Source organism: Triturus cristatus, chromosome 11 (assembly GCF_964204655.1).
Source record: "Triturus cristatus chromosome 11, aTriCri1.1, whole genome shotgun sequence".
Taxonomy (NCBI): domain Eukaryota; kingdom Metazoa; phylum Chordata; class Amphibia; order Caudata; family Salamandridae; genus Triturus; species Triturus cristatus.
The window spans coordinates 565732630-565758224 of record NC_140594.1 but is presented as its reverse complement, the minus strand read 5'-3'; the positions used below and the strand labels follow the sequence as shown (position 1 = coordinate 565758224).

General features: G+C 49.9%; 1 protein-coding gene across 1 annotated transcript in view; it reads right to left on the bottom strand.

Moving 5' to 3' along the window:
* The window catches only part of XRN1 (5'-3' exoribonuclease 1), a 1184094-nt gene that overhangs the window by 399223 nt on the left and 759276 nt on the right, over positions 1–25595 (bottom strand). The window contains exon 33 of the mRNA XM_085633624.1: positions 22726–22840. Within this exon, the coding sequence (XP_085489750.1) occupies positions 22726–22840 (115 nt within the window). The remainder of the gene's footprint in view (positions 1–22725; positions 22841–25595) is intronic.

Sequence of the window (25595 nt, the reverse complement as noted above, 5' to 3'; positions counted from 1 at the left end):
CCTTGCCCCAGCTGTCGTGCAGCCAGTTGTGTCAAATTTGGGCGGCCATCCAGGGGTGGCATAATACATGCTGCAGCCCCTGGTAGGCCCTGGGTACACCGATGCCCTGGATACCTGTGGTATGCTGATACAGGGACTGATAAGGCGGCCCAGTTCCAATTAGTGGATGCACCTAATGTACATGTGTGTTAATTTCGAGAGAGAACAGCTAGGCTGTGGGTCTGATTGGCAGGCCCGCAGCCGGGGAAAGTCGTAAACCAATGAAGCAAAAGCAAAAAATCTGGGTGATCATAGGATTGCAGACCCTACTCTCCTACAATCCCATGCAGCAATGCTGGGAATACCAGAATGGGTGTGTGTAGACAAGAACACAGAGCAAAGCCCAGGATGAAAAAGAGTAATTGGAGCCTTGAATAATGGCCCTATCCTCCAAGTGAAAAGGTAAGAAGGCTGGGAAACCAACTTCTGAGCAGCAACAAGCTCAGGTCCGCCTCTCGTCAGACAGAAGACTTGTTAGCCTTAGAGGGATCTGAGCCCCAGGAACTTGGGCCTTACAAGGCAGAGCTCCTAGGCCCATGGGGACTATCCAGGGAAGAGCTGTGCCAGGGACAGAAAACGTATCGCAGTCTTGAGAGCCTGGACAGCAAGTTGCTGCAGAGGAAAAGAGACGTCAGTGGCTCCAACAGCACCTTTTGGGAGGAGGCGCTGCTGTATACAGAAGCCAGCGATCCCAAACCTGGTGCCACTAGGAGAGTAGTAGTAAGCTCAGCAATACAGACAGTTCTTACTTTCACTGGCCCATGACATTCCCTTTGCTGGGCATCTTGGCCGGGGGCAAAGACTTGGAGTAGGCTAGTTGCTCACTTCTACTGGCCAAACATGTCCCAGAAGGTGAAGGAGTTTTGCAACTCCGGTTTTACAGGTCAAGACAGGAAACCTCCCATAGGTCCCCTTAATTCCACTTGCAGTGGTTAGGGTTTCCTTTGAAAGGGTAGGGATTGATATAGTCGGTCACTTTGAGCATCAAACAGCATCAGGAAGGATTGCTACTTACCCTGCAAGCATCTGTTCATGGCATGTAGTGCTGTAGATTTACATGCTTGGCATACTCATGCCATGTAGTGTTGGATCTGGACGTAGGCTAGTTGTTTTTCTTCGAACAAGTCTTTTGAGTCACGGGATCGAGTGACTCCTCGTGAAAACGTGCATGGGCATCAACTACTCGGTGGCCTGGGAGTAGGGTGGGCGCATGCGGGTCTACAGCACTACATGCCATAAAGATATGCTTACAGGGTAAGTAACAATCCGTTTGAGGCATGTGTCGCTGTAGATACACATGCTTTGCATAGACTGTAAAGCAGTGCTCCCTAAAACGGTGGCCAACCTGTGGGTGTTGCAGTTTGAAAGAGCGTATGTAACAGTGCATTAGCTTGTTGGTGTGCAAGAACATCCACACAATGCTTTGTGAAGGTGTGTGGTGCATGTAGCTGCCTTGCAAATGTCAGCTAGTGGGATGTTGCCTAGGAAAGCCATTGAAACCCCTATTTTACATGCTGAGTTTGCGCTAGAGAGTGTAGATAAAGTTATTTTGGCTTTAACGTAACAAGTTTGAATGAACTATCCATCTGGCAATTCCGGATTTGGATATAGGCTTCCCTTTTTATGGCAGGTGAAAATGCCACAAAAACTTTTGTTTTCCTTAAAGTTTTATTTCTGTCAGTGTAGCACATGATGGCCCTTTTGACATCTAATGTATGTAGAGCCCTTTCTGCAACTGGGTCTGGTTGTGGGAGAAAAAAAACTGGCAACTCAATTGATTGGTTGAGATGAAAGTGGGGGACTACCTTTGAAGGACATTTGGGTTGGTACTAATGATCACCAGGTCTCTGGAGTTGAAAGAATGGTTCTCTTAAGGTTAATGCCTGGAGCTCAATAACACTTCTAAGTAATGTGAAGGCGATAAGAAATGCTACCTTCAATGACAGAAATAGGAGGGGGCAGATATGTAGTTGTTCGAATGGAGGGCCCATGAGCCTTGTGAGAACAATGTTAACATTCTAGGACTGGGCTGAAGGAGGCTGAGGTGGAATCACCCTTTTAATCCCTCCCATGAAGGCCTATATAACAGGTACTTTGAATAGAGATAGGTGTTTTCTGTTATGGAGATAGGCAGCTATTGCTGCAGGGTGTAATTGTATGCATGTAAAAGCAAACCAAGAAAGCTGTAAATGCAGTAAGTAACAAATAATGCTTTGTATAGTGGCACTGAATGGGTTTGTTTATTGTGGCAGTAACAAACAAATCTTTTCCATTTGGCTGCGTAGCATGCCCTTGTGGTGGGTCGACGTGCTTCTTTGAAAATATTCATACATTCAGGTGGAAGAATGAGAGATCTGAATTCTAGGACCTCAGGCGCCATATCGCTAAGTTGTGTGTTTTGGGATCGGGGTGCTTGATTTCTTCATGGTTCTGAGTGAGAAGGTCCGGCTCTGATGGGAGACTTCTGGTAGGGAACTACTGATTTAGTAGCATCCTGTACCTTGGCTGGCGGGCCCATGTAGGGCCTACCAGTATGAGTGTGAGAGATGTTTGTCTGAGTTTCCAAACCAGAAAGAGAGGGAGAGGTGGAAAAGCATAGGCAAATATCCCTGATCAATTCATCCATAGAGCATTGCCCTTGGATAGTGGGTGTGGGAACCTGGAGGCAAAGCCTGTGTTTGCGAACTGATCTATTTGTGTAAGGGAGGAGGACTTGGGGGTGGATTGCCTATTCATGGACATATTGCCACATCCTGCTGAGGAGGTCAGCAAAGTTGTCTGTTCCCGGATGGTACTCCGCTAACAGATGAATGTTGTGATGTAGAGCCCAGCTCCAAATGGTCTGAGATAGGCATGAGAGCTGTGTAGTGTCCCCCCAGGTTTTTGTAGATAGTACACAGTTGTTGTATGGTCCGTACAGACTAGAACAATCTTGCCGATGAGATGAGGTAGGAACACTTTCAGTGTTAGGTGAACAGCTTGAAGCTCTAGGGAGTTGATGTGGAGAGTCTGGTGCTTGGATCCCAGAGAAACTGGACTGTGAGGTCTTGTAAGTGTGCACCCCAGCCAGTGAGAGATTCATCCGTTGTAAGAGTGATGTGGGGAACAGGGTCTAGAAAAAGCCACCCCTTTAACAGGTTGTTGGAGTTCCACCACTGCAGAGAGTGATGTACAAGGCTGTTTATCAACACTAGATCTTCTAACCCACCCTGTGACTGAGACCACTTTTGTGCTAGGCATTCCTGTAATGGCTGCATGGGAAGTCCAGCATGGAGCACTATGGCAATACAGGAAGCCACCATGCCTAGGAGCGGCATAACTATTCGTACTATTAGTTGCTGATTGATTTGAAAATGGGATATCAATGTTTGAATATTTTGAATTCTTGCTGTATTGGGATATGGTAATCCTAGTAGTGTGTTAAGGACTGCCCCGAGGTACGGTTGGATTTTTCAAGGTTGAAGGTGAGATTTTGTTATATTGACAGTGAAGCCCAGCTGATGAAGTAGTTCTTTGGTAGCTTGTGTGTGTTGCTGGCATAGATGACTACTGGCTTTGATGATCCAGTCATCCAAATAAGGAAACACATGGATATTTTGTCTACGCAAATGTGCTGCTACTGATGCTAGACGTTTAGTGAATACCTGAGGTGCAGTAGTGACCCAGAAGGGTAGGACTTTGAATTGGTAGTGCTTTCCTGCTATCACAAATCTAAGGAATTTGCGATGTGCAGAGTGTATCAAAATATGGAAATAGGCGCCCTATATATCAAGGGCTGCAAGAAAGACACCTTGCTGGAGGAATGGGATCACACGGAGTGTGACCATATGAAAATGCTCTGACAGGATGTAGTCTCTGACTGTTGCCCCGGTAGGAGCCCCTTTAGCAAACTCTGGAGGAGGGATACAGACTTTGGCCACATTGGTACGAGGTGGAGGATTCTGGAGTTGTAGTTTTGGAGCCTCCACTGTATCTGGAGCGGCAAAAGGAGCCTCGAGTTGAAGGTGGCTGAAGAGCTACTATGGCTGTTGCCATTTCCGTGTCCTTTTTAATCTTCTCTAGGGCCTCTTCAACATGGGTCCCAAAAAGGTTTTCTTTATCAAAGGGAACATTTAGGAAGCTTTGTTGGACCTTTGGCTTAAAGCCTGAAATAGGCAGCCAAGCATGGTGACAGAGTAGGATGCTTGTGCTAATTCCTCATCCCACTGTGTCGGCAGAGTCTAGGGCACAACATATAGAAGTGTTAGAAAAAGGGGACAAGAACTTGTCACAGAGGGCAAACCTGTCTCTCTGTTCATCTGGAAGATGTGCGAGGAGCTCCTCCTGCTTTCCCCAGTGAGCACAGTCATATCTGTCCAGCAAACCCTGGGAGTTGGTGATATGCCAATGGTTTGCAGATTGGGCTGCTACTCTCTTCCCTACTGTGTGAATGCGCTTGCTCTCCTTGTTGCACAAGTTACTTACTTGTGTAATGATATATCTGTAAAAGACATTAGTTAGTGAAAGATTCCTTACCTTCGAATATCCCCAGGCATCAGACTGGATCCGGAAAGCTTTCGTCAGCAGTAACCCTGCGCGTCGGCAGGCATGCGGCTCAGTGTACGTCGCTTGCTTCGTAGTCGCCGAGATGACTTCGTCGGAGCTACTTAGACACACGCGGGCGTCAGTTCTGCACACTACTTTCCACGCCAGGTACGCAGAGCCATGCCAAAGACCGACTACTGGTGCATTAAAACTAGGGCCCTGAAAGGGATGACCTTAACCTTAGAGAACAGTTCGCAGAACGGGGAGGATGGGCGGGCGGTAAGGAATCTATCACTAACTAATGTCTCTTACAGATATATCGTTACACAAGTAAGTAACTTGTGCATCTGAAAGAGACACGTTAGTGATAGATTCCTTACCTTAGAATACATACCCAAGCAATACCAACACCGGTGGTGGGTCTGCAAAATGAGAATACACCAGAAAGTCACAGAGAACCGAACAGCGAAAGAAGCCGTCTCACTGGACTTGATTGTGAAGGCAATACTGCCTAGTGAAAGTGTGCCGTGAAGCCCACGTGACTGCCTGACCGATGTCTTGCAGTGGAACACCTAGTTCTAATGCTGTATTAGCCGTTGTCGCCCTGGTTGAATGGGCGTGCAACCCAACTGGAGGTTCCTTTTTAGCCAAAGAGTAACAGGCTTGAATACACAAGACAACCCAGCGTGAGATAGTTCTCTTGTGCACAGCCCGGCCTTTCTTGGCGCCCATGTAGCCAACAAAGAGCTGATCATCCACCCGGAACAGTTGTGTGCGGTTGAGGAACAATGAAAGCGCAGGTCTTGGTTCCAGATGGTGGAGCCTCTCTTCCTCTCTAGAAGGGTGCAGAGGCGGAAAGAAAGTGAGCAGAGTGACAGTTTGCCCCAAATGAAAGGCAGTGACTACTTTTGGTAGAAAGGAGGGACGTGGCCGAAGCTCAACCTTGTCCGGATGAACTGCCAGGAAAGGGAGGTTTACAGGAAAGATCCCGGGGCTCACTCACACACCTATCAGAGGTGATAGCCACCAGGAAGACAGTTTGCATAGGCTGAAAGGCTTACAACAGAACGCAACTCCACTTGCGACGCAAGGCGACTCCGAGCGAGTTGCGCCTTGGAAAATTAAACGCGCAGAATTGCTGACATTGCGTGTTCCGGAGGTGGCGAGTAGACCTAATCAAGGTTCTCCCCACTGTTGAAAGAAACCTTGCGCCACCTCCGAGTGAGGATGCCCTTCGTGATCCAACACGCACTGACGGCTGAGTTCGCCCACCCTGGCGTTCAAAGAACTTGTCAAGTGTTGAACCCCCAGGAGAATGCCCTGGCGTTCCAGCCATGTCTAGAGGCGCAGAGCCTCCTGACAAAGGGTCCATAATCCCACATGCCTTGTTTGTTGCAGTACCACATGGTGATGGTGTTGTACGTGAACAACTGCACAACTGTTCCTTGACAGAGGGAAGGAATGCTGCTAGTGCAAGGTGGATCGCCCTGAACTCCAAAAGATTGAAATGGAGCCTGGACTCTGCCGGAGACTAGAGGCCCATGATCCCCGCCTGTCCCCTGTGGCCGCCCCATCCCAGGAGGGACGCATCCGTCACCACTGTATGCTGCCGTTGGGGAAGGGAGAGGCATCTGCCGCTGACCCAACGCTGGTCTGTGCGCCACCACTGCAAGTATTGTGCAGTGCCCTCCAAGATCTGAACGTAGTTGGACAGGATTCCTTGATGCTGCGTCCACTGGAATTAAAGGTCCCACTGCAGAGCCCGTATATATGGCATCTGGCATGATTGATCAGCAGGATTCAGGAAGCCATGAGGCCCAGCAGCCTCAGGGTCTTTCTGACCGAAACCAAGGACAAGGGCTGAAAGATCAGAATCATAGCCTGAATGTCCCGGACACGCTGTTCGGGGGGATAAACCAGAAATTGCGCTGTGTCCAGAACCGCTCCGATGAAGAGGAGCTTCTAAGAGGGAATCAGATGCGAAATGGGCACATTGATGGAGAACCCAGCAAATGCTAGAGGTCGGCAGTAGTCTGGAGGTAGGAGACTGCTGCCTGGGGCGAGCCCGCCTTCAACAGCCAGCCGTGGAGATAGGGGAAGACTGAAACCCCTGATGTGCGCAGATGAGCTGCGATCACCGCCATTACTTTTGTGAACACCCGAGGAGTGCTGGGAAGCCTGAAAGGGAGCACAGTGAACCGAAAGTGCTCGTGGCCTACTGTGAACCGTAGGGAACATTGGTGGGCCGGCAGGATGGGGATACGAAAATAAGCCTCCTGCAAGTCCAACGCTACCATCCAGACTTGCGGGTCTAGGGCAGACAAGACCTGAGCAAGCGTGAGCATGTTGAACTTTTCCTTCCGGAGGAAGCGATGATGTTCCGGAGGTTTAAAATAGGAGGCATGCCCTCGTCTTGCCTTGGAATCAAGAAGTAGTGGGAGGAACAACCACAACTTACTTCTGATGCTGGAACGTGCTCGATGGCCCCCTTTGGCAAAGTGAGCCGCAATTACTTGCTGGAGAAGTGTCCAATGATACCCCAACATGCGGTGGTACTGAGGCGGCATGGCAGGAGGAGTGGTCTCGAAGGGGAGGGAGTAGCCCCTTCGGACTATTTGCAGAACCCATCTGTTCGAAGTGATGGTGTGCCAGTGGGGGAGGTGATGGAGAATCATGCTGCCCACTGGCGTGCGGTGGGCCTGAAACACTGGACTGAAACAGCAGACTAGGAAGGTTTAGAGGTAGTGGTGGCTGGGGTGGCGGTGGACTGATATGGCCACTGGCCCTGGGACGCACCTCTGCGGGTCCCCCGTTTGCGGCTGCGCTGCTGTTATGCAAATTGCCCTTCCCATGGAGGAGGCAAGACCACAATGGATGATGAATCTTGCCGCATTTTTTGATGAAACTGGGGCTGCCTTGTATCCACAGAAGCCCCTGCGTTAGGCTTAAATTGAGTTATTGAAGGGTAATAGCGGCTCTGTGGAGAAGGCCGCTGCTGAAGCACTGTAGTCAGGGGAATTGCCCTGATAGGCACTGTAGGAAATTCGAGGTTAGGTGCCTCCCCTACGCAACAGCACGGAATGAACCAACCACCTCCGTAGCCACGTAAGAAGGGGACAGCAGTGTATCAGGGTGTGGAGATTTTCCATATTGTCAATCTAGTTTAGTGCATCCTGACACCGAGCTGCGAGAAGGTCCTCAGACCCATCCTAGTACTCCTCTTCGGGCACTGGCCGTTTGAGAGGCAGAGAAGCTCAGGGAAAGGGAACAATTTTACCCCCCTTGCAATCGGAATAGGAGGCAGGACAATCCGAGATAGTCTGGTCCTGGAGGCAACGATTCCGTGTCTGGCGCCAAGGCCAGCGTCATGGGGGCAGAGCCACCCAAGGGGTCCGCGGGGCCCAAAGGCGCTCCGGAGGGACCCGATGGGGTAAATAAATTGCCCATGGCCGACAGGAATACCCTTAGTTTGTTCCGGAGTCGCGTATGGGTCCGGAAAAGGCGGGTAGGCTGCAGGCCATAACGGAGGCCCCAAGGAGCTGCGGGGAAGCGACTACTCGCCGTCTCGGAGACCCGTGACCGGTGAGGGGTAAACGAAGAGCGACACCGCTTCTTCAACTTTTTATGGCGCTTGCACTTACCTGTCCCCGATTCCAATGAACGAATACGTCGGCTCCGCGAGCGATCCCTCAACCTCCTATGGGAGCGGGACCTTGAGTGGCGCAGAACCGAGTGCCGGGCCTCCAACAACTTTGGGAATGCTCCCAAAAGCCTTCGGCGCCATGGCTCGACAATCTGGGCACGTCTCGGGGTGGGCGTGCCCCAAGCAGAAGAGACACAAGTTGTCGGGTCCGCCGCCGACATATTTCGACGGCAGTCTCTACAGGATTGAACTTGACAAAACTAGTTTCAGAAACAAAGTCAAAATATTGACTAGGAGTACCGCTCTCTCTTAATCTGCGCTTGCTGGGCACGTCTAAGGAGCTCCAACGACGCCATCTTGGCGACTACGACGCCAGCGACATACGCAGAGCCGCACGACGACGCCTGCCGACGCGCAGGGGTACTGCTGACGAAAGCTTTCCGGATCCTGTCTGACGCCTAGGGATATTCTAAGGTAAGGAATCTATCACTAACGTGTCTCTTTCAGATGTGTGGGGGCGCATCACCGCTAGCTTGAGGGTTTGCTCCTTTATGAACACTGGTGACTACTAGTGAGTCCAGTGGTACTTGTCCTCTGAAACAAATAGGATCTGAGAGTGAGGGCTTGTATTTTTGTCCTCTCTTGGTGTTAATATACAGGTCCTCTCTGTGAAAGTGTGATCTGTATGATGCAACATCCCTTTCAACATTGACAAGTATTGTGTCCCCCTATTTGTGGATGATCATGTTTCAAAAAGGAAATCCTCCTCTAGGGGTTCTTTGTATAATTGGACATTATGGAAAGCAGCAGCCCTGCCTAGTAACTCCTGGTATGTGGTTGAATCATCAGGAGGTGAGGGGTGTGCTGGATACAAGTCAGGATCAGTGTCCCCGGAGGGTTCACATTGTTTGCATTCCAAGGGTCATAGTGTGGTGGTGTACCAAATCTGCATAATGTCCACTGTGCCATCAACGGCGGATCACTGAGGAGAGAGGTCTTGGGGATCCTCAATAGACTGTGGTGGAGATGGCGAGTCTGGTGGTGCTGGTGGTGGGGGTGGTGAGAGTGGTGAAAGTGGTAGAGGGCTTGTACATCTTTTCAATCTTTTTCTAAGTAGGCAAGTCAATAGCCTCTTGAAAAGAATATTATCTCTTTGATGGTGGATTAAGGCCAGAGGATTTGTCTAGTTTGAGGTGGTTTCTGGATCTGCCTTTGTTTAGTGTCTATTTTCTCCTGTAGTTTATGAAGAATTGGTTCGACAAGAGATTTGACTGCCTTTTTCGGTGTCTGTTTGGAAGGCTTCGGTTCGGCGCTGATTTTGTGTTTTGGCGCCGAAGTCCTGGTCAGTGCCGAAGCACTGGATGTTAAAGCTCGGCACCGAAGTGCGGGTTGGTGCTGGGGCGGTTGATGCTGCAGGCTTCTGCAGGTGCTTCAGAGCCAAGCAGGAGGGCGGGCCATGAGGCAGTGATGGCCTGAAGATATCTTGTTTTAGAGGTGTAGGTGTCTTTTAAGATGTTCAACACGCGGTTGAGGGGTACATTATTCATTGCTTCGACCTCAGGTGTGGTCTCAGTTACTTCAAAATCTTGTTTGTGTTCAGATGCCGAACTGTTTTCGATGTAGAACACCTCTTACTCAGCTACGGAACCTCTGGGTGATGTTCATCACCGATTTCTTTGTGGCTAAAGAGGTCCGAGTGTCTTCGGTGTTCCTCTGCTGCATCTTGAGCCGGCATGCTCGATGATCTCTGAGTTTTGTTTTTTCAAACACAAAGTACGACAGGCCTCTCAATCTGTACTCCTGCAAAAACACAGGTTACAGACCTGATGGGAGTTGGTGCATGGATATTTTGAGTGGCAGCAGGGGTAGAAACAGGAAGGTGACTGTTCCATTATCAGCAGGGCCGATTTTGGAGGACCTGGTGGGGAATAAGCATGAATGCCCGAAAGGCGAGCCCTGGTGGGGCTGCAGTTGAAGAGTGTCGACAAGGGCTTGTCCCTCGATACGCAGAGTGGTGAAACACGATCAAAAACAATACCAGCACTGGTCAGAGTGGATTGGGAACTGAAGTGAGATTCGTAACAGTCTCGTCCCGGAGCACAAGCACACACACATTCGAACCTGATGGTGGAAAGAAAACAATCTAATAATGGAGTTGATGGCCTGTGAGGGGACCACACTGTCTAGTGAAGGAAGGGTGGTAAAGACATCTCAAAGAGCCCAAACTAGATATTGTGACTATGTGCTTGGCCTATGTTCAAGGATGGAGGAGTACATGGATAAAGCAACCAAAAACCTTGAGGTAAGCCATGAGCTCCAAAAACTCTGGTATGACCAAAAGGCTGCGCTGGTGGTGTTACAACTAGGGCAGAAGGTTTGAGTGTTGGAGCTGTGACTCCTTCGGCCCTTTTGGACAAATGGAGTGGTTCCAACCCTATCCTGGTCAGGAAAGGTGAGGTCACCTCCTTGACTGACCTAGGCACTTGCAGGAGCCCTCACAGAGTCATCCATGTAAACCGCCTGAAGCCTTTCTATGACAGGGCTGATGTGGCCATGCTGATGGTCGCTGATGATACCAAAGGGGATGATGGATGGAGCGTTTGAGCAAATCAAACACTCGCCCCCAGTCAACTGATCTGGGTTTAATCCATCATCATTCTTTAGCTCACTCCACCACCCCAGTTCAGACGTGGCCATATGCAAAATAGTCTGACCTTGTGCCTCATGGGAACAGTCCGGCCCGAACTGCCAAGCCATGTCTTCCCTGGACCGGAAACAAGCATCCTGGAACAGGTTTCGGGTTCATAACCCTCATCAGCCAGGCTATCTTGAATCCAGCGGCAAAGTGAGCAAGGGTCCCAGGATGCTTGTTTCCGGTCCAGGGAAGACATGGTTTGGCAGTTCGGGCTGGACTGTTCCCATGAGGCACAGGGTCAGACTGATTTGCATAAAGCCATGTCTGAACTAGGGTGGTGGAGTGAGCTAAAGAATGATTATGGATTAAACCCAGATTAGTTGACTGGGGGTGAGTGTTTGATTTGCTCAAGCGCTCCGTCCATCATCCCCTTTGGTGTCGTGATGGTCACTGATGGTCACTGATGAGGAAGAAGAGAGTTAACCTCTCCCTGACCTCCTCTCCCACAGTCCTAAAGATGGGTCCGTTTAAAGATCTGTCTTCTCAGCCACCCTCTCTGTCCAACAGCAAGCTGATAGCGGACATGAGGCAGTGTGCTGGGCTCTTTTCCCTAACCCCTGCTCAGACAACCTGGTACATCCATGATGTGGACACTGGAGATAACACACCTGTAAAAAATAAAATATACAGAGACACTGAGCAAGTTAAGAAAAAAATCAGAGCTGAAGTCAGCAAGATGCTGGAGTTAGGGGTGATTGAGTCTTCTGAATGTCCCTCGGCTAGCCCAGTGGTCATAGTCCCTAAGCCTCATTCCAAGGGTGTGAAACCACACTTGAGGTTTTGTGAGGACTATAGAGGTCTCAATTCTGTCATCAAGACAGATGCATACCCTATCCCAAGAGCTGATGAAGTCATTGACAAGTTGGGGGCAGCACAATTTCTCAGTACCTTTGATTTGACATCAGGGTACTGGCAGATTGGTCCGACCCCAGGAGCTAAAGAGAAATCAGTAATTCTCAACCCCAGATGGGCATTATCAGTTTACTATAATGCCATTTGGATTAAAGAATGCCCCGGTCACCTTCCAAAGGTTGGCAAACAAAGTCCTTGCTGGGTTGGAGTTGTTTAGTGCAGCATATCTTGATGATATTGTTGTCTGTTGTTTCACTTGGCAGTAACACCTGATCCACCTCACAGAGTTAACCTCCAAGAAGCAATCAAAGAAGGTAAACTAGACAATGAGCTGTCAAAAGGCTGTTGATACTTTGAAGGAAGCACTGTGTTAGCACCCATTCTCAAAGCTCTAGATTATTCTAAGTAAGTTCATAGTGCTGAATGATGCCTCTGTATATGGGATACCAGACCAACAATGACAGCCATGAACAGCCTTTTGATTTCATTTGCAGGATGTTGCTTCCCAGAGATCAACATTGGATTGCCATTGAGAGGGAAGCCTTTGCTGTGGTTTGGTCACTGAAGAAGAGACCAGACCTGTTTGGTACTCACTTCCTTGTGAATTCTCAAATACTTTAGTAACCAGGAAATATATTCTCGGGCGCTCAACAATTTTAAGGGTACAATATATCAGCAAATATCCCAATATCTGGTGCTTCTAAGGGAGGAAAGGTTGGTTACCACTTCAACCACAATAAATCTCCTCAATTGAGGGGAAAATAAACAAATATAAAGTCCACCTGTGCGCACACTCAATCTTTTATAACGCCCAAAATACTCTTGGTCCAAGTCCAGGTTCAATTTTTTTATTATTTATTTTTTGTAGTCTTCACATCATAATGCAACCAGGTAGTTTGTTTTTCAAAATAGAAGTTGATCTTGATGTTCTTAAAATACAGAAAAGATGCCAACACGTGTTTCGTCGTGCAAAATAATGCACAGTAGACTTCTTCAGGGCCAAATTCCAAAATCCAACTGTTCGTCACGTTTAAACATTCATGAAGGTAGACACTCCAAAGTATAATTCAAAAAAGCCTTTTCTAGAAATTTCAGTGGACATCGGGTGTAAGGTGCCCCCAGGAAATAGTATTAAAAAGGAATATCAGCGTTAATCAGGTACAGATTAACGTCTTCCATACAAAATTCAAAATAGATCTCTATGTAGTACCAGGTAAAGTGAGTAATGAACTCCTAGTATTCGCGAGTAACATGACCAGTTCGAAGTACCGAGTTCTGCTACATCGGTGTCCCCAGTGGCGTTAATCTGTGCCTGATTAACACTGATATTCTTATTTAATACTATTTCCTGGGGACACCTTACACCCGATGTCCACTGAAATTTCTAGAAAATTCTTTTTTGAATTATACTTTGGAGTGTCTACCTTCATGAATGTTTAAACGTGACGAACAGTTGGATTTTGGAATTTGGCCCTGAAGAAGGCCCTGCTCCGATGGGAACTAGAGACCCCGGACTGTCACATCACCTATGTGACCTCCTCAGCTAAGGTAGAATGTATCTCTTATAGTTGTTGCATCTTACGGAAAAGAGGACAATGACCTATAGCACATATGATTTGCACTAGATTGCAAGTTCTGTAATGTTTCTTCAGTAATGCGAAACTGGTTTGAAAGGAACCCCATGGTGCTGGATCCATTGCAGGCACAGGTCCAAATAAGATCCGCGAGCGTGACTGAGCTAAGGGCACTAGCAGAATACAGAAGGCTAACAGACCCAGCAAATTCCAAACTGTCAAGGCTGGAAGAACAGCTCTCACCCAAAAAATCAGGATTGTAACCTGAATGTTCTGGAGTCACTGCTGGGGCTGAGAAGCCTTCAAATGACTTTCTCAATGGCTCCAAAGATGTGGCAGGCTCTGTGTGGGTTGTTGATGGATAAGAACAAGTTACTTACATTCGGTAACGATGTATCTGTAAGAAACATTAGTTAGTTAGATTCCTCACCTTAGAATATCCCCAGGCGTCAGACTGGATCCGGAAGATTTTTCGTCAGCAATACCCCTTGCGCGTCGCTAGGCGTCGTCTGCGGCTCCGCGTCAGTCGTCGGCGTCGTGCGCCGGAATGACGTCGGAGTACTTAGACGCCGCCCTCGCGCGCTGACGTCAGTTCTTGTACATAGCTTTCCGCGCCAGGAACGCAGAGCCATGCAAAGACCGACACTGGTGCCAAAAATAAAATCTAGGGGCCTGAAAAGGATAACCTTAACCCTAGATGTCAGTTCGCAGAACGGGGAGGATGGGTGGGTCGGTGAGGAATCCAACTAACTAATGTTTCTTACAGATACATCGTTACCGAAGGTAAGTAACTTGTTCATCTGAAAGAAACACGTTAGATTCCTCACCTTAGAATAGATACCCAAGCAATACCATCCCCGGTGGTGGGTCTGCGAACCAAGATCACACCAGAAAGTCCTGGAGGACAGAACGGCCAAAGAAGCCATCCCTCCGGACTTGGCTGTCAAGGCAATAATGCCTGGCAAATGTGTGTAGCGAAGCCCACGTCGCCGCCTGACAGATGTCCTGCAAAGGGACACCCCGTCCCAAAGCAGTAGTAGCCGCTGTGGCCCGAGTAGAGTGGGCGCGCAGCCCAACAGGAGGGTCCTTTTTGCCAAGGAGTAACAAATTTTGATGCACAAAACGACCCACCGAGAGATGGTCAGTTTGTGCACAGCTTTCCCCTTCTTAGCACCCACGTAACCAACGAAAAGTTGGTCGTCCACCCGGAACTGCTTTGTGCGGTCCAAATAAAAGGAGAGCGCACGTTTTGGGTCCAGACGGTGGAGCCTCTCTTCCTCTTTGGAAGGATGCGGAGGCGGAAAGAAGGTGGGCAAGGTGACAGACTGCCCAAGATGAAATGGAGTCACCACTTTCGGAAGAAAGGAGGGACGAGGCCGAAGGACAACCTTGTCCGGATGAACAGAGAGAAAAGGAGGCTTTGAAGATAAAGCCTGGAGCTCACTCACCCGTCTAGCCGAGGTGATGGCTACCAGAAAAGCAGTCTTAAGCGTCAGCAGACGAAGAGGACAATTATGAAGAGGCTCAAAGGGAGCACACATTAGAAATGTGAGAACAAGATTCAAGTCCCACTGAGGCATTACAAAAGGGACAGGAGGGAACGTGTGAGTAATGCCTTTTAGAAAGCGTGTCACTACAGGGGACTTGAAAAGAGAAGGCTGATAAGGAAGCCGCAAGAAGGCAGAGATGGCAGCAAGATAACCTTTCAGGGTGCCCAGGGCAGAGCCCTGCCGGGCTAAAGAAAGAAGAAACAGTAGAACCTCAGAAAGAGGGGCGGAAAGGGGATCCACAGCCTTTGCTGTGCACCATGCCACAAATTTGTTCCACCGGCAGGCGTATACCGTCTTTGTGGAGGGACGCCTGGCTGCCAGAATGATATCACAGACTTCAGGAGGCAAGTCAAATGGCATCAACTGCCGCCGCTCAATCTCCACGCATGGAGGTGGAGGCTGGACAGGTTCGGGTGGAGGACCGTCCCCTGCTGCTGCGACAGAAGATCCTCCCGAAGGGGCAGACGTATCGGAGGATCGGTCAACATACTGAGTAGCTCGGGATACCAGTACCTTCGTGCCCAATCTGGGGCCACCAAGATGACTTGGGCCCGGTCGTGCCTGATCTTCTTCAGCACTCTGGGCAGAAGTGGTATAGGCGGAAAGGCGTACAACAGACCGCAACTCCACTCGTGACGAAAAGCGTCGCCGAGCGAGTGCCGCCTTGGAAATTCCAACGCGCAGAACTGCTGACATTGCGCGTTCTCTTCGGTGGCGAATAGATCTGACCAAGGCTCTCCCCACTGCTGAAAGAGACCTTGCGCCACTTCGGAGTTCAGACGCCATTCGTGATCCATCATGCACCGGCGGCTGAGTTTGTCTGCTCTGGCGTTCAGAGAGCCCGCCAGATGTTGAACCACTAGGGTGACGCCCTGGTGTTCCAGCCACGTCCAGAGGCGCAGAGCCTCCTGACAAAGGGTCCACGACCCCACCCCACCTTGTTTGTTGCAATACCACATGGCGGTGGTGTTGTCTGTGAACACCTGCACGACACTTCCCTTGACAGAGGGAAGGAAGGCTTTCAGTGCAAGTCGGATCGCTCTCAACTCCAACAGGTTGATGTGGAGATGAGACTCCGCCGGAGACCAGAGGCCTCTGAAGTCCGCCTCTCCCATATGGCCACCCCATCCCAGGAGGGACGCATCCGTCACTATGACATGCTCTGGTTGGGGAAGGGAGAGGCTCTTGCCCTTGACCCAATCGCGGTCCGTGAGCCACCACTGCAACTGCTGTGCAGTGCCCTCCGAGATCAAGACATGGTCGGACAGGTTGCCGTGATGCTGGGCCCACTGAAACTTCAGGTCCCACTGCAGAGCCCGCATGCGCCGCCTGGCGTGATGCACTAGTAGGATGCAGGAGGCCATTAGCCCCAGAAGCCGCAACACTAGCCTAACCGAAACCCAGGATAGAGGCCGAAAGATGGGAATCAGGGCCTGTATATCCCGGACCCGCTGTTCCGGCGGATAGACCCGGAACTGCGCCAAATCGAGAACCGCTCCGATGAAGAGGAGCTTCTGAGAGGGACTCAAGTGTGACTTCGGCACGTTGATGGAAAATCCCAGCAAATGCAGGAGATCCGCCGTAGTCTGGAGGTGGGAGACGACTGTCTGGGGTGAGCCCGCCTTCAACAACCAGTCGCCGAGATAGGGGAAGACTGGAACCCCTGATCTGCGCAGATGAGCTGCGACCACCGCCATCACTTTCGTGAACACCCGAGGGGCACTGGTGAGGCCGAAGGGGAGCACGGTAAACTGAAAGTGCTCTTGGCCCACCGTGAACCGCAGGTAACGGCGGTGGGCCGGCAGGACGGGGATGTGGAAATATGCGTCCTGCAAGTCCAACGCTACCATCCAGTCTCCAGGGTCTAGGGCAGCTAGAACCTGAGCCAAAGTTAACATCTTGAACCTTTCCTTCCGGAGGAAGGCATTGACGTTCCGGAGGTCCAAGATAGGGCGTAGGCCCCCTTTGCCCTTCTTGGGAACCAGAAAGTAGTGGGAATAACAACCACGACCTACTTCTGGGCTCGGAACGCGCTCGACGGCCCCCTTGGCCAAGAGGGCCGAAACTTCCTCGTGGAGAAGATTCAAATGATCCCCCGAGATACGGTGGTGCTGCGGTGGCATGGCTGGAGGGGTCGTCTCGAAGGGGAGGGAGTAGCCCCTTCGGACGATTTGCAGCACCCACCTGTCCGATGTGATGGACCGCCAGTGGAGCAGGTGATGGCGAACCCTGCCGCCCACTGGCGTGGAATGGGCCTGAAAGCTCGGACTAGGAAGGCTTTGAGGCGGATGCTGCCGGGGTGGATGTGGGCTGACCTAGTCGTCCTCCAGAACCGCCTCGGCGGAAACCACGTCCGCGACCGCGCGCAGGTTGGTTCTGCAGCTGGTGGCTAGGCGTACGTGAGGAGGCACCCCTTCCTTGGCCACGAACGGGGCGAAAAGCGGAAGTTTGCGACCGCGGGGCCGAGAGGCCCAAGGACTTGGCCGTAGCCCGGGAGACCTTAAAGCGATTCAGCGCACTGTCCGCTTTCTCGCCAAAAAGGCGAGTGCCATCAAAGGGCATGTCCATGAGAGTGCTCTGGACATCGCCCGAAAATGACGTGGACCGCAGCCAGGCATGACGTCTAAGCGCCACTGTGGTAGAAATTGCCCTACCCAGCGAGTCCGTAGTGTCAAGCCCACATCGGATAGCATGACGCGCTGCATCCCTCCCATCGGCCAGAGCCTGGGTAAGTCGTGTCCGGACCTCCTCCGGACACAGGGGCAGCACGTCCTCCACCGCATCCCACAGAGAGTGGGAATAACGGTCCAAGAGACAGGCGGTGTTCAAAGACCGCAGGCCCAAACTAAGGGAGGAGAACAGCTTCTTGCCAAACTGTTCCAGTCTCTTGGAATCCCGGCGGGGCGGTCGGGAAGGAGGATTGGGAGGTAGAGGCCTGGATAACCAGGCTCTCGGGGGTAGGGTGTTGGGACAGAAAACTGGGGTCGCCCGGAGCAGGGCGGTGGCGCCTGGCGACGTTCCTGTCCACAGGAGGAACTGTGGAGGGCTTGGACCAGGTGCCCTGCAGAACGTCAATGAGGGCCTCATTGAATTGCAGCAGAGGCTCAGTGGAGCTTGCTGCAGACTGAAGCACCTCAGTAAGGACGTTAGTCCTCACAGCCACGGCAGGCAGCTCGAGCCCAAGGGCTGCGGCCGCCTTGCGCAGCACCACAGAGAAAGCAGCGCCCTCCTCCGAAGCCACAGTCGGAGGAGAGACTAATCCAGTGTCCGGAGAGGTATCCAGGCCACTGGCCTCCCCCAGTTCATCTGCCCAGTCCTGTGACATTTGAGCCTGAACGGCCATAGGATCCTCGGATCCCTCCCAGTTGTCCCCATCATCCGATTCCTGGTATACAGGAGGAAGGAGCGGAGCCGGGCGATAGACATAATGTGTCTCCAGCGGCGCCGAACGCGGCGTCCATCGACGCTGTATCGGCGCCGGGCCCGGAGCGGGGCTGAACTGGGGCTCGACGTCGAGCGGAGTCGTGGTCGGGGGTGGTACCGGTGTCGACGCCGGCGGAGGAGGCGTGACGAGGTCGACCGGCGTCGGCGGGGACTCGGGAACGGGTCCCTCGGGCGCTTGCGGCATCGAGGCCGGAGCCGGCGCCGGGGCCGGAGCCGCCGGCAGGCAAGGCAGCCCAGTCGGGTCCGCGGGGCCCGAAGGCGCGCCAGCGGGCGTCGACGGCGGAGCCAGGCTCCTCATGGCCGAGAGGAAGGCACTGACCTCCGCCGGCGTCGCGTCAGTCCCAGGGACCGGTGGGTATGGGGACTTGCGCGGCGCCTGCGGTGCCGCCGGAGCCGCGGGGGTGGAACCACCCTGACCCTCGGCCGAGTCGCGCGACCGGCGAGGGGAGTCCGAAGAGCGGTGTCGCCTCTTGGACTTCTTGGAATGCTTAGACTTACCCGAAGACTTGGATCCCGACGACCAATGGTGACGTCGGCTGCGGCTCCGCGACCGATCCTTGGACCTCCTCCTGGACCGGGATCGAGAGGCTCGCGGAGCCGAGTGGCGAATCTCGAGAAGCTTACGGGACCGCTCCCGTCTAGCCTTCGAGGTCAGGGCCTTGCAGTAAGAACACGACTCCGCGTCGTGGTCGAGGCCCAAGCAGTAAAGGCACCGGCGGTGATGGTCCGTAACCGACATCAGGCTGGTACAGTCAGCACAGGCTTTAAAACCAGGCATCCTACCGGCACCGGAGTCGAGACAAGATCAAAAAGGATCGAAAAAGTTAGTCAAAAAGTGACTAAAGGGGTAGCTCTCCCGGATCTGCGCTTACTGGCGCGGAAAAAAGAAGAACTGACGTCAGCGCGCGAGGGCGGCGTCTAAGTACTCCGACGACGTCATTCCGGCGCACGACGCCGACGACGGACGCGGAGCCGCAGACGACGCCTAGCGACGCGCAAGGGGTATTGCTGACGAAAAATCTTCCGGATCCAGTCTGACGCCTGGGGATATCTAAGGTGAGGAATCTAACTAACGTGTTTCTTTCAGATACCCAGGTTCAACAATAGCAGCATTATACTTAGCAGTTGGTCCGAAACTAGCTGTGTAGAGCCCACCTTCAACAGCCAGTCACAAAGGACAAGACGACATATATTCTTGATCATAACCTGTGAAATGGGCAGAAACATATGAAGATGACCTTTGTAATGCTCCAAGGGGCTGATGTAAGGCCAAAAGGACAGCAAATTGAAAGTGAGTGGAACCCATCACAAAACACAAGTATGAAAGTGTATTCTGTAGTCCCAGGTACATTAACCAGCCCTCTCAGTCCACAGACAACAAGTCTTGGGCAATCTCTCTTGCTTGGGCCCAAGAAGTAACAGGAGTAACACCCAAGTTACTAGTCTGGGCACTAACTCAATCCCACCCTTGTCAAACATCAACACCTCTCTGGAGAGGATTTGCACATGATCCATGAAAACCAGCTTAAAGACCAAGAAACGTGGTGGAAGAAGAATTTTAAAAGGTAGGGCATAATCAAATGGAACAATATGTACAACTTGCTGATCAGAAGTAAATGAATGCCAGTGACAGAGTACATCACTTATTTGGCATCCCACTGGATGCTAGTTTCATTCAAGGACAATCTAAATAGGCTTTTGTGCGGTACTGTATGAAAAGGAGGAAAAAGACTGCTTCTGCTGTTGTCCCCTCACCTCCACCTGCTTCTGAAGGCCGAAAAGTTTTATGTAGGCAGCTGTATTCACTGCGACGGTTGATGCTGATGGAAGGCAAAGCTCCTGGAGAAACATGCAATACTGCTAGTGAAATTGGCCATGGGTGGTGGAGGGGAGGAGTCAGCTCAATAAAGCATACCAACAGCTGGTCTTACTATCAGTGGAAGAATTAGCCACGTCAACAAAAAGCTGAGAACCATTAAAAGTCATGTTTATCAAGCAGCTCTGAAAGTATGAGAAAAACACCCTTAAAGCACATCAGGCAATGCCTGCGGATGATAACACTGGCCCCAACAGACCACGCAAAATGATCCGTGAAGTTCAGGCCAGCACAAAATATCAGTTGGTCACATTTTGTCCAGTAAGTACAGTTTGAGCAAAGGATGAGAGAAGGTCCTTCAACAATGCAAACATGACCCCTTGAGCCATATCCCAAAGACTATGGCAGCAGGCAAGAAGCCTTCAGGGAATGCCGTGCCAAACTGCCCAATAAAAGAACCTTTTTGTTCATGGCATCAATCCGCTTCAACTACCTGGTCCAGAGGGGTGGGAGAAAATTAGCTCAGGCTAACCTTGCAAGTGGACACCTGCTCCACTATACTTTCAGACGATGTTTGCTGCCACAGAAACATGGGGTCGCCATGCTCTAGTCCATAGTGCTTTTCATTGTGGAGGTAAACAGCTGGGGCCAAAAATGGCTTTGGCCAAGCTACCATAAAATTATCTACTGCCTCATTAAAAGTTGAGAGAATCAGATATGGTGGGTCCAGTCTGAAGAATATTCATAAATACATTGGCTTTAATTTCTTCTGATAGTTGAGGAGGTTTCAACACTTTTGCAGCCATGCAAATTATCATCGAGGAGACTTAAGGGCTGACTTGGGGAAAGTTTTAAGTCAATGGGCATTTTCCAAGTCTAAGTAAAGGCCAGCATCAGTATAATTGTAGGGAAATACATTATCTACCTCAATATCATCTTCATCATCATCACGAGACCCTAAGAGGCATCTGAATCGCATAAGTGAGATTGCAATATGGCTTAATTCCTAGCAAACCTTTGACCACATGGCAGCAGAGCAGTCAGGGGTTCGTCTTTGAACCAGGGTTGGGCTTCTGTTGTTGTGCAGCATGGTTTGGGGCAGAATCTAATAGAAGGCAGTTCCAACTCTGCAACCAGCATGAGTGGATATGGCACCAACATCAATGGAGTCACTGGTAGCACCGGTGAGTTGACAACCAGGAAGGCTTTCGGCAAGGGAGTAGAGTTACAGCCCAGCACCAATAGTGTAGGGTGCAGACTTTCAGCAGGGTGAGTCGGAGTTGTTCGGAGCCACCTATGGAAGAGCGATTAGGGACCACAAAGTCTCCTTGGGCCGAATGGTGTATAAGAGGGAGGCAGAGTGACACTGAAAAATATTGCCGCATGGCCTCTATGAAAGCTGCAGCCTGCTGAGGATTTGAAGATGGCCTGAGAAATTTGGGCATGTCTTTTCAAGGAATGCAGTGGGCTTGGATGAGAAGGATGGACTTAGAGTCCAACGCTGGGGACACCAACAGAGCAACCTTTTCCACGAACTGGAAAGTCCAACAGTCTTGTTGATGGTGCTCTTGTGCTTTTAGTTGGAAGTCTTTTCAATACAAAAGGGAGCAAATGTCAGAGGTTTTGGAGTGGTGATTAGGCTCAATATACCACAGACTGACATTGTGCACTTCTGTGACCACAATCTGCTTGTGACATTATAGACTTCAATGGTGACATCCTAACTGTACTCATCAAATAAAATGTAGAATTTTGTTCAAAATCAAACTGAAATTCAAGCACTAGACCAGAGTTAAAGAGTGTAGAAAAAAATGAACTGAAATGAAAAGGTGGACCATATATGCTGCTCTGTGTCATCACTCCTGGTGCAGGACAGATTAGCAGTGGAAGCTTAAGGCACCATCTACTGGTGTAAGAAATATTAAAGCTTTTCTGATTAGTCTGGCACCTGTACCGATTCAAGCTGTGGAATCTGCAGGAAAAGTATCTATCCGAAACCGGTTTTGTTTTAGGGAAAAGGGTAACTTGAAAGAGGGAGATTGTGTCCAACAGAGTTTAGAATTCCCCTTCTAAAGTCAGGATACAAAAGAATTCAGCAGTTATAATTATGCTCGGTTGTGAAACACTTTTCATTCAAGTACTGATCAAAGGTTTCTGAAAATAAATCAGTGACTACATTCATACAGCAGCTAGATTCCTGAGCATGTAGTGCCGGGCAATCTTTTCGCTGTAATGCTCGAAGAAGTTATTCCATATGTATATTAATTCACCAACTAGAAAAAGTGTCAGGTAGTGGAGTGATCAGAGAAAAGTTAAGGGCTCCATTTTCAACAAAGCTAATAGTTAGTTGTAAACATAATCCAAAAACAGGGGCGGCTCTTTTTTTCAAATAAAGGTTTTTAGTCTCAAACCAAGCATTTCTTTCCTTAACTGGCCACACAAGTCGTGAGAGGGTTTAAGGTCCATGGATGCACCAATCTTAAATCAGTCTTGGAAATCTAGTGAAACCAACTTTTTGCTCATTTAAACCAGTCTGTAAACCAAAACATTGATACAGAGGTAGAAGCAATGCCTTTCACTTCACTTACGTTTTTTCAAACTTTCTTGCTTCTTTGTGTGATTTTTAGGAGTGCCTTCACTGTAGCCTGGTTTCTGGAACTGCATACAACTTCCTAGTTTCTTTTCTGAAGGTATAGTTGGACACTGAAAATTAAGGTACATCTTTAAACAAACTTCTATAGTAGTCTCTTGTAGAAGATCCCTATCTTCTCGTCCTTCTTTTAAAAAAAAATCTTTAAGTAGAACAAAGTTACTTTTTTAGCAACACAATTCTGCAAACTTCTGTTAAAATTTGGAAAACTCAATAGCTTAGCATAGTTACTGGCACAAACTGCCTACATTTCCACTAATGGCAAGTAATAGTTCGGCTGGATCACTCTGACATACTGACAGCCACCAGAGGCAGTAAACATTCTAATACCATGGAAGCTAAAGAATAGGTGAATAATAATATAACCAATACCTTGAAATCTAGTATCACAGGCAAATCTTGATCAGCATTTCAAAACATAGCACAAGTAGAATCCAAATAGCAGGTAGAGAGAACAGTAAAAAAAAAACAGTAAAGGAAGGAACATACGCTGGACTATCCTGTTAACATAATGAGTGAGGGAATGTAATCAAACAGTTCCAACAGCAAAATACAAAAACTATAATGCCCTAATCACCAACACCCCCAGTACAAAGAAGCACCTTGCTAGCAGGTGTTTGCTGTCCTGGTGGCAAGACTGCTTGAAGGAAAATCATGTCTACCCATTGCATCTATGTGCTTTGATTCTCTGGTACTGCACTAGGATATGTGTGGCTTCATATTCTGCTTAAATTTGCACCACTTATGTTTCTAGATTAGTGTGACCTAATAGAAATGAAAGGTTTGAGGAAGACCATCTGTAAGAAACTGGCTCTATATATACTGCACCAAAGTGAGGTACAGTGTGTATAGAGTCCAAGGGTCTCCAGAGGTTTGGCAGAGGTTAAAGTTAGATAGAACCTTACTCTCTAAAGTGGTAGCTTGGTCTAGCAGTAAGGCAGTATCAGAGGACAGTGAAGCATTTGATGTACACACTCAGTCAGCCAATGAATTCACACACTCAAGAACTGAACTCTAGGCCAATTGTTTTTGTATAAAAAATATACTGTTTTATTTCTAGAACCAAGCAAGCCTGGTACAGGTAAGCACATACATACTTTTCATCTACAAGATGCTGTTGTTGAATACATTCAAAATAAAGTAGGACTTTGTACCAATTCGAGTTTACAGGGGTTGCAATGCAATGTACAAACTTAGTCGACTCAGTACATAGGAATCAATAGGCTTTTTCAGTAAAATGCAATTAAATTACTTTTCGGATTACTTTTACAAACACAGTGCTGGATCCTAGATTCAGCACCGGGGCATTTCCTGAAAACAGTTGAGTAAATGCGTTTTAGTTAGTTGTACGATTTTTAAAGAATATTATTGTATTTCAAAAGTTGACACTTCGAAACTTTGTCACATAGAATCACCAATGTTATCCTATGGGAGGAAATTCACTTAGCAGGTAAGTTACTTTAATGTTACTTTTTCTTACTCAGTGCTGGATACCTAGATTCAGCACTGGGACATTTCCTGAAAACAGTTTAGAAAATGCGTTTTGGTTAATCGGGTGATTTTTAAGGAATATTCTCAGTTTTCAAAAGTCGACACTTAGAAACTTTTTGGGAGAAAAAGTGTCAATGTTATTCTATGGGGAAAAAGAGGTTATCAGTTTCCAGGTAGGTAATCGGTCTTTTGAGTTAGGGTTCTGGGGTAAGACTCGGGGGGTCTCCCAGGGTCAGTGATACACTGTTGTTGCACCCCCAGTGGCACTAGGACGGCCGGGTGCAGAGTGTTGAGGCCCAATGTTATCCTATGGAGGATAAGGGGACTCCGGTTGGTGGCTGCTGGCAAGCAGGCCACGGGGTTGGGGGAGCAAAGCTCCTAGGGTTAAGCTCAGGGCAAGTTGGGGACCAAGTTAGCACCAAAGGGGCACCCTCAGCGGCACTAGGGCGGCCGGGTGCAGGGTGCTGTTTTGAGGTCGGATGCCCTGTAGATTTCAATAGAGATTCTCCGGGACAAAGAAACACTGCAGGCTCGGGGACGAGGAACTTCCAGGAGTGACCACCACTTCGAGGGGTAAGTTGGGATGTAGAAGGTTGGTTAGGCACCGCTGGGTTGGGCACACAAGGCCGTGGTGCGTCGGGTGCAGGGGTGCCTTGGGACGTCAGACTTTCTTACCTGCTCTGGTTGCGGTCGGGGGGGGGGTCCTCTGGATTGAGGCTGCAGGCGTCATCAGGAGGCTTGAGACAGGTCAGGGGTCGCCGGATCTCGGGTCAGGATCGCTGGGGGGACCTCCTCATGGTATTTTTCCACTCAAGTTCGGTCCGGGTGCAGAGTGGGCTGATTTCGCGGGTTCTGGCTGGCACCAGAAGCTGCAGTTCAAACACGTCCGGTGTTCACGGGAGAAACCGCTTGGAAAGTGAAGGCAGGCAGGTCCTCCAGGGTTTTTGAGGTTGCTGTCCGCTGGACACGCCGGGGTTTTGCAGGAGCAGGTTCGAGGGGAGACAGGCCTGTAGGGCTGGGGCCATGTCAGTGGGCGTCGTCCTCTTGTTAGCTCTGCACGGCTTCTCGTCCTTCTCTTCTTTTTCTTGAAGTTGCTGGATCTGAGAAAGGAAGGTTCAGGGTGCCCCTAAATACTAATTTTAGGGACGTTACAGTTAGGTAAACGGCAGAGACCAATGGGTCCCTTCCCTGGGGTGGGTACACCCCCTATTCTGCCACTCTCCAGTGGGAGGGGGGCAGGTGCCTGTTCCTGGTTGGCTGGGTCCCCCCATCCTCAAGATGGCAGGGACTCGTGGTTGTGCTTCACCTCGCCTCCCC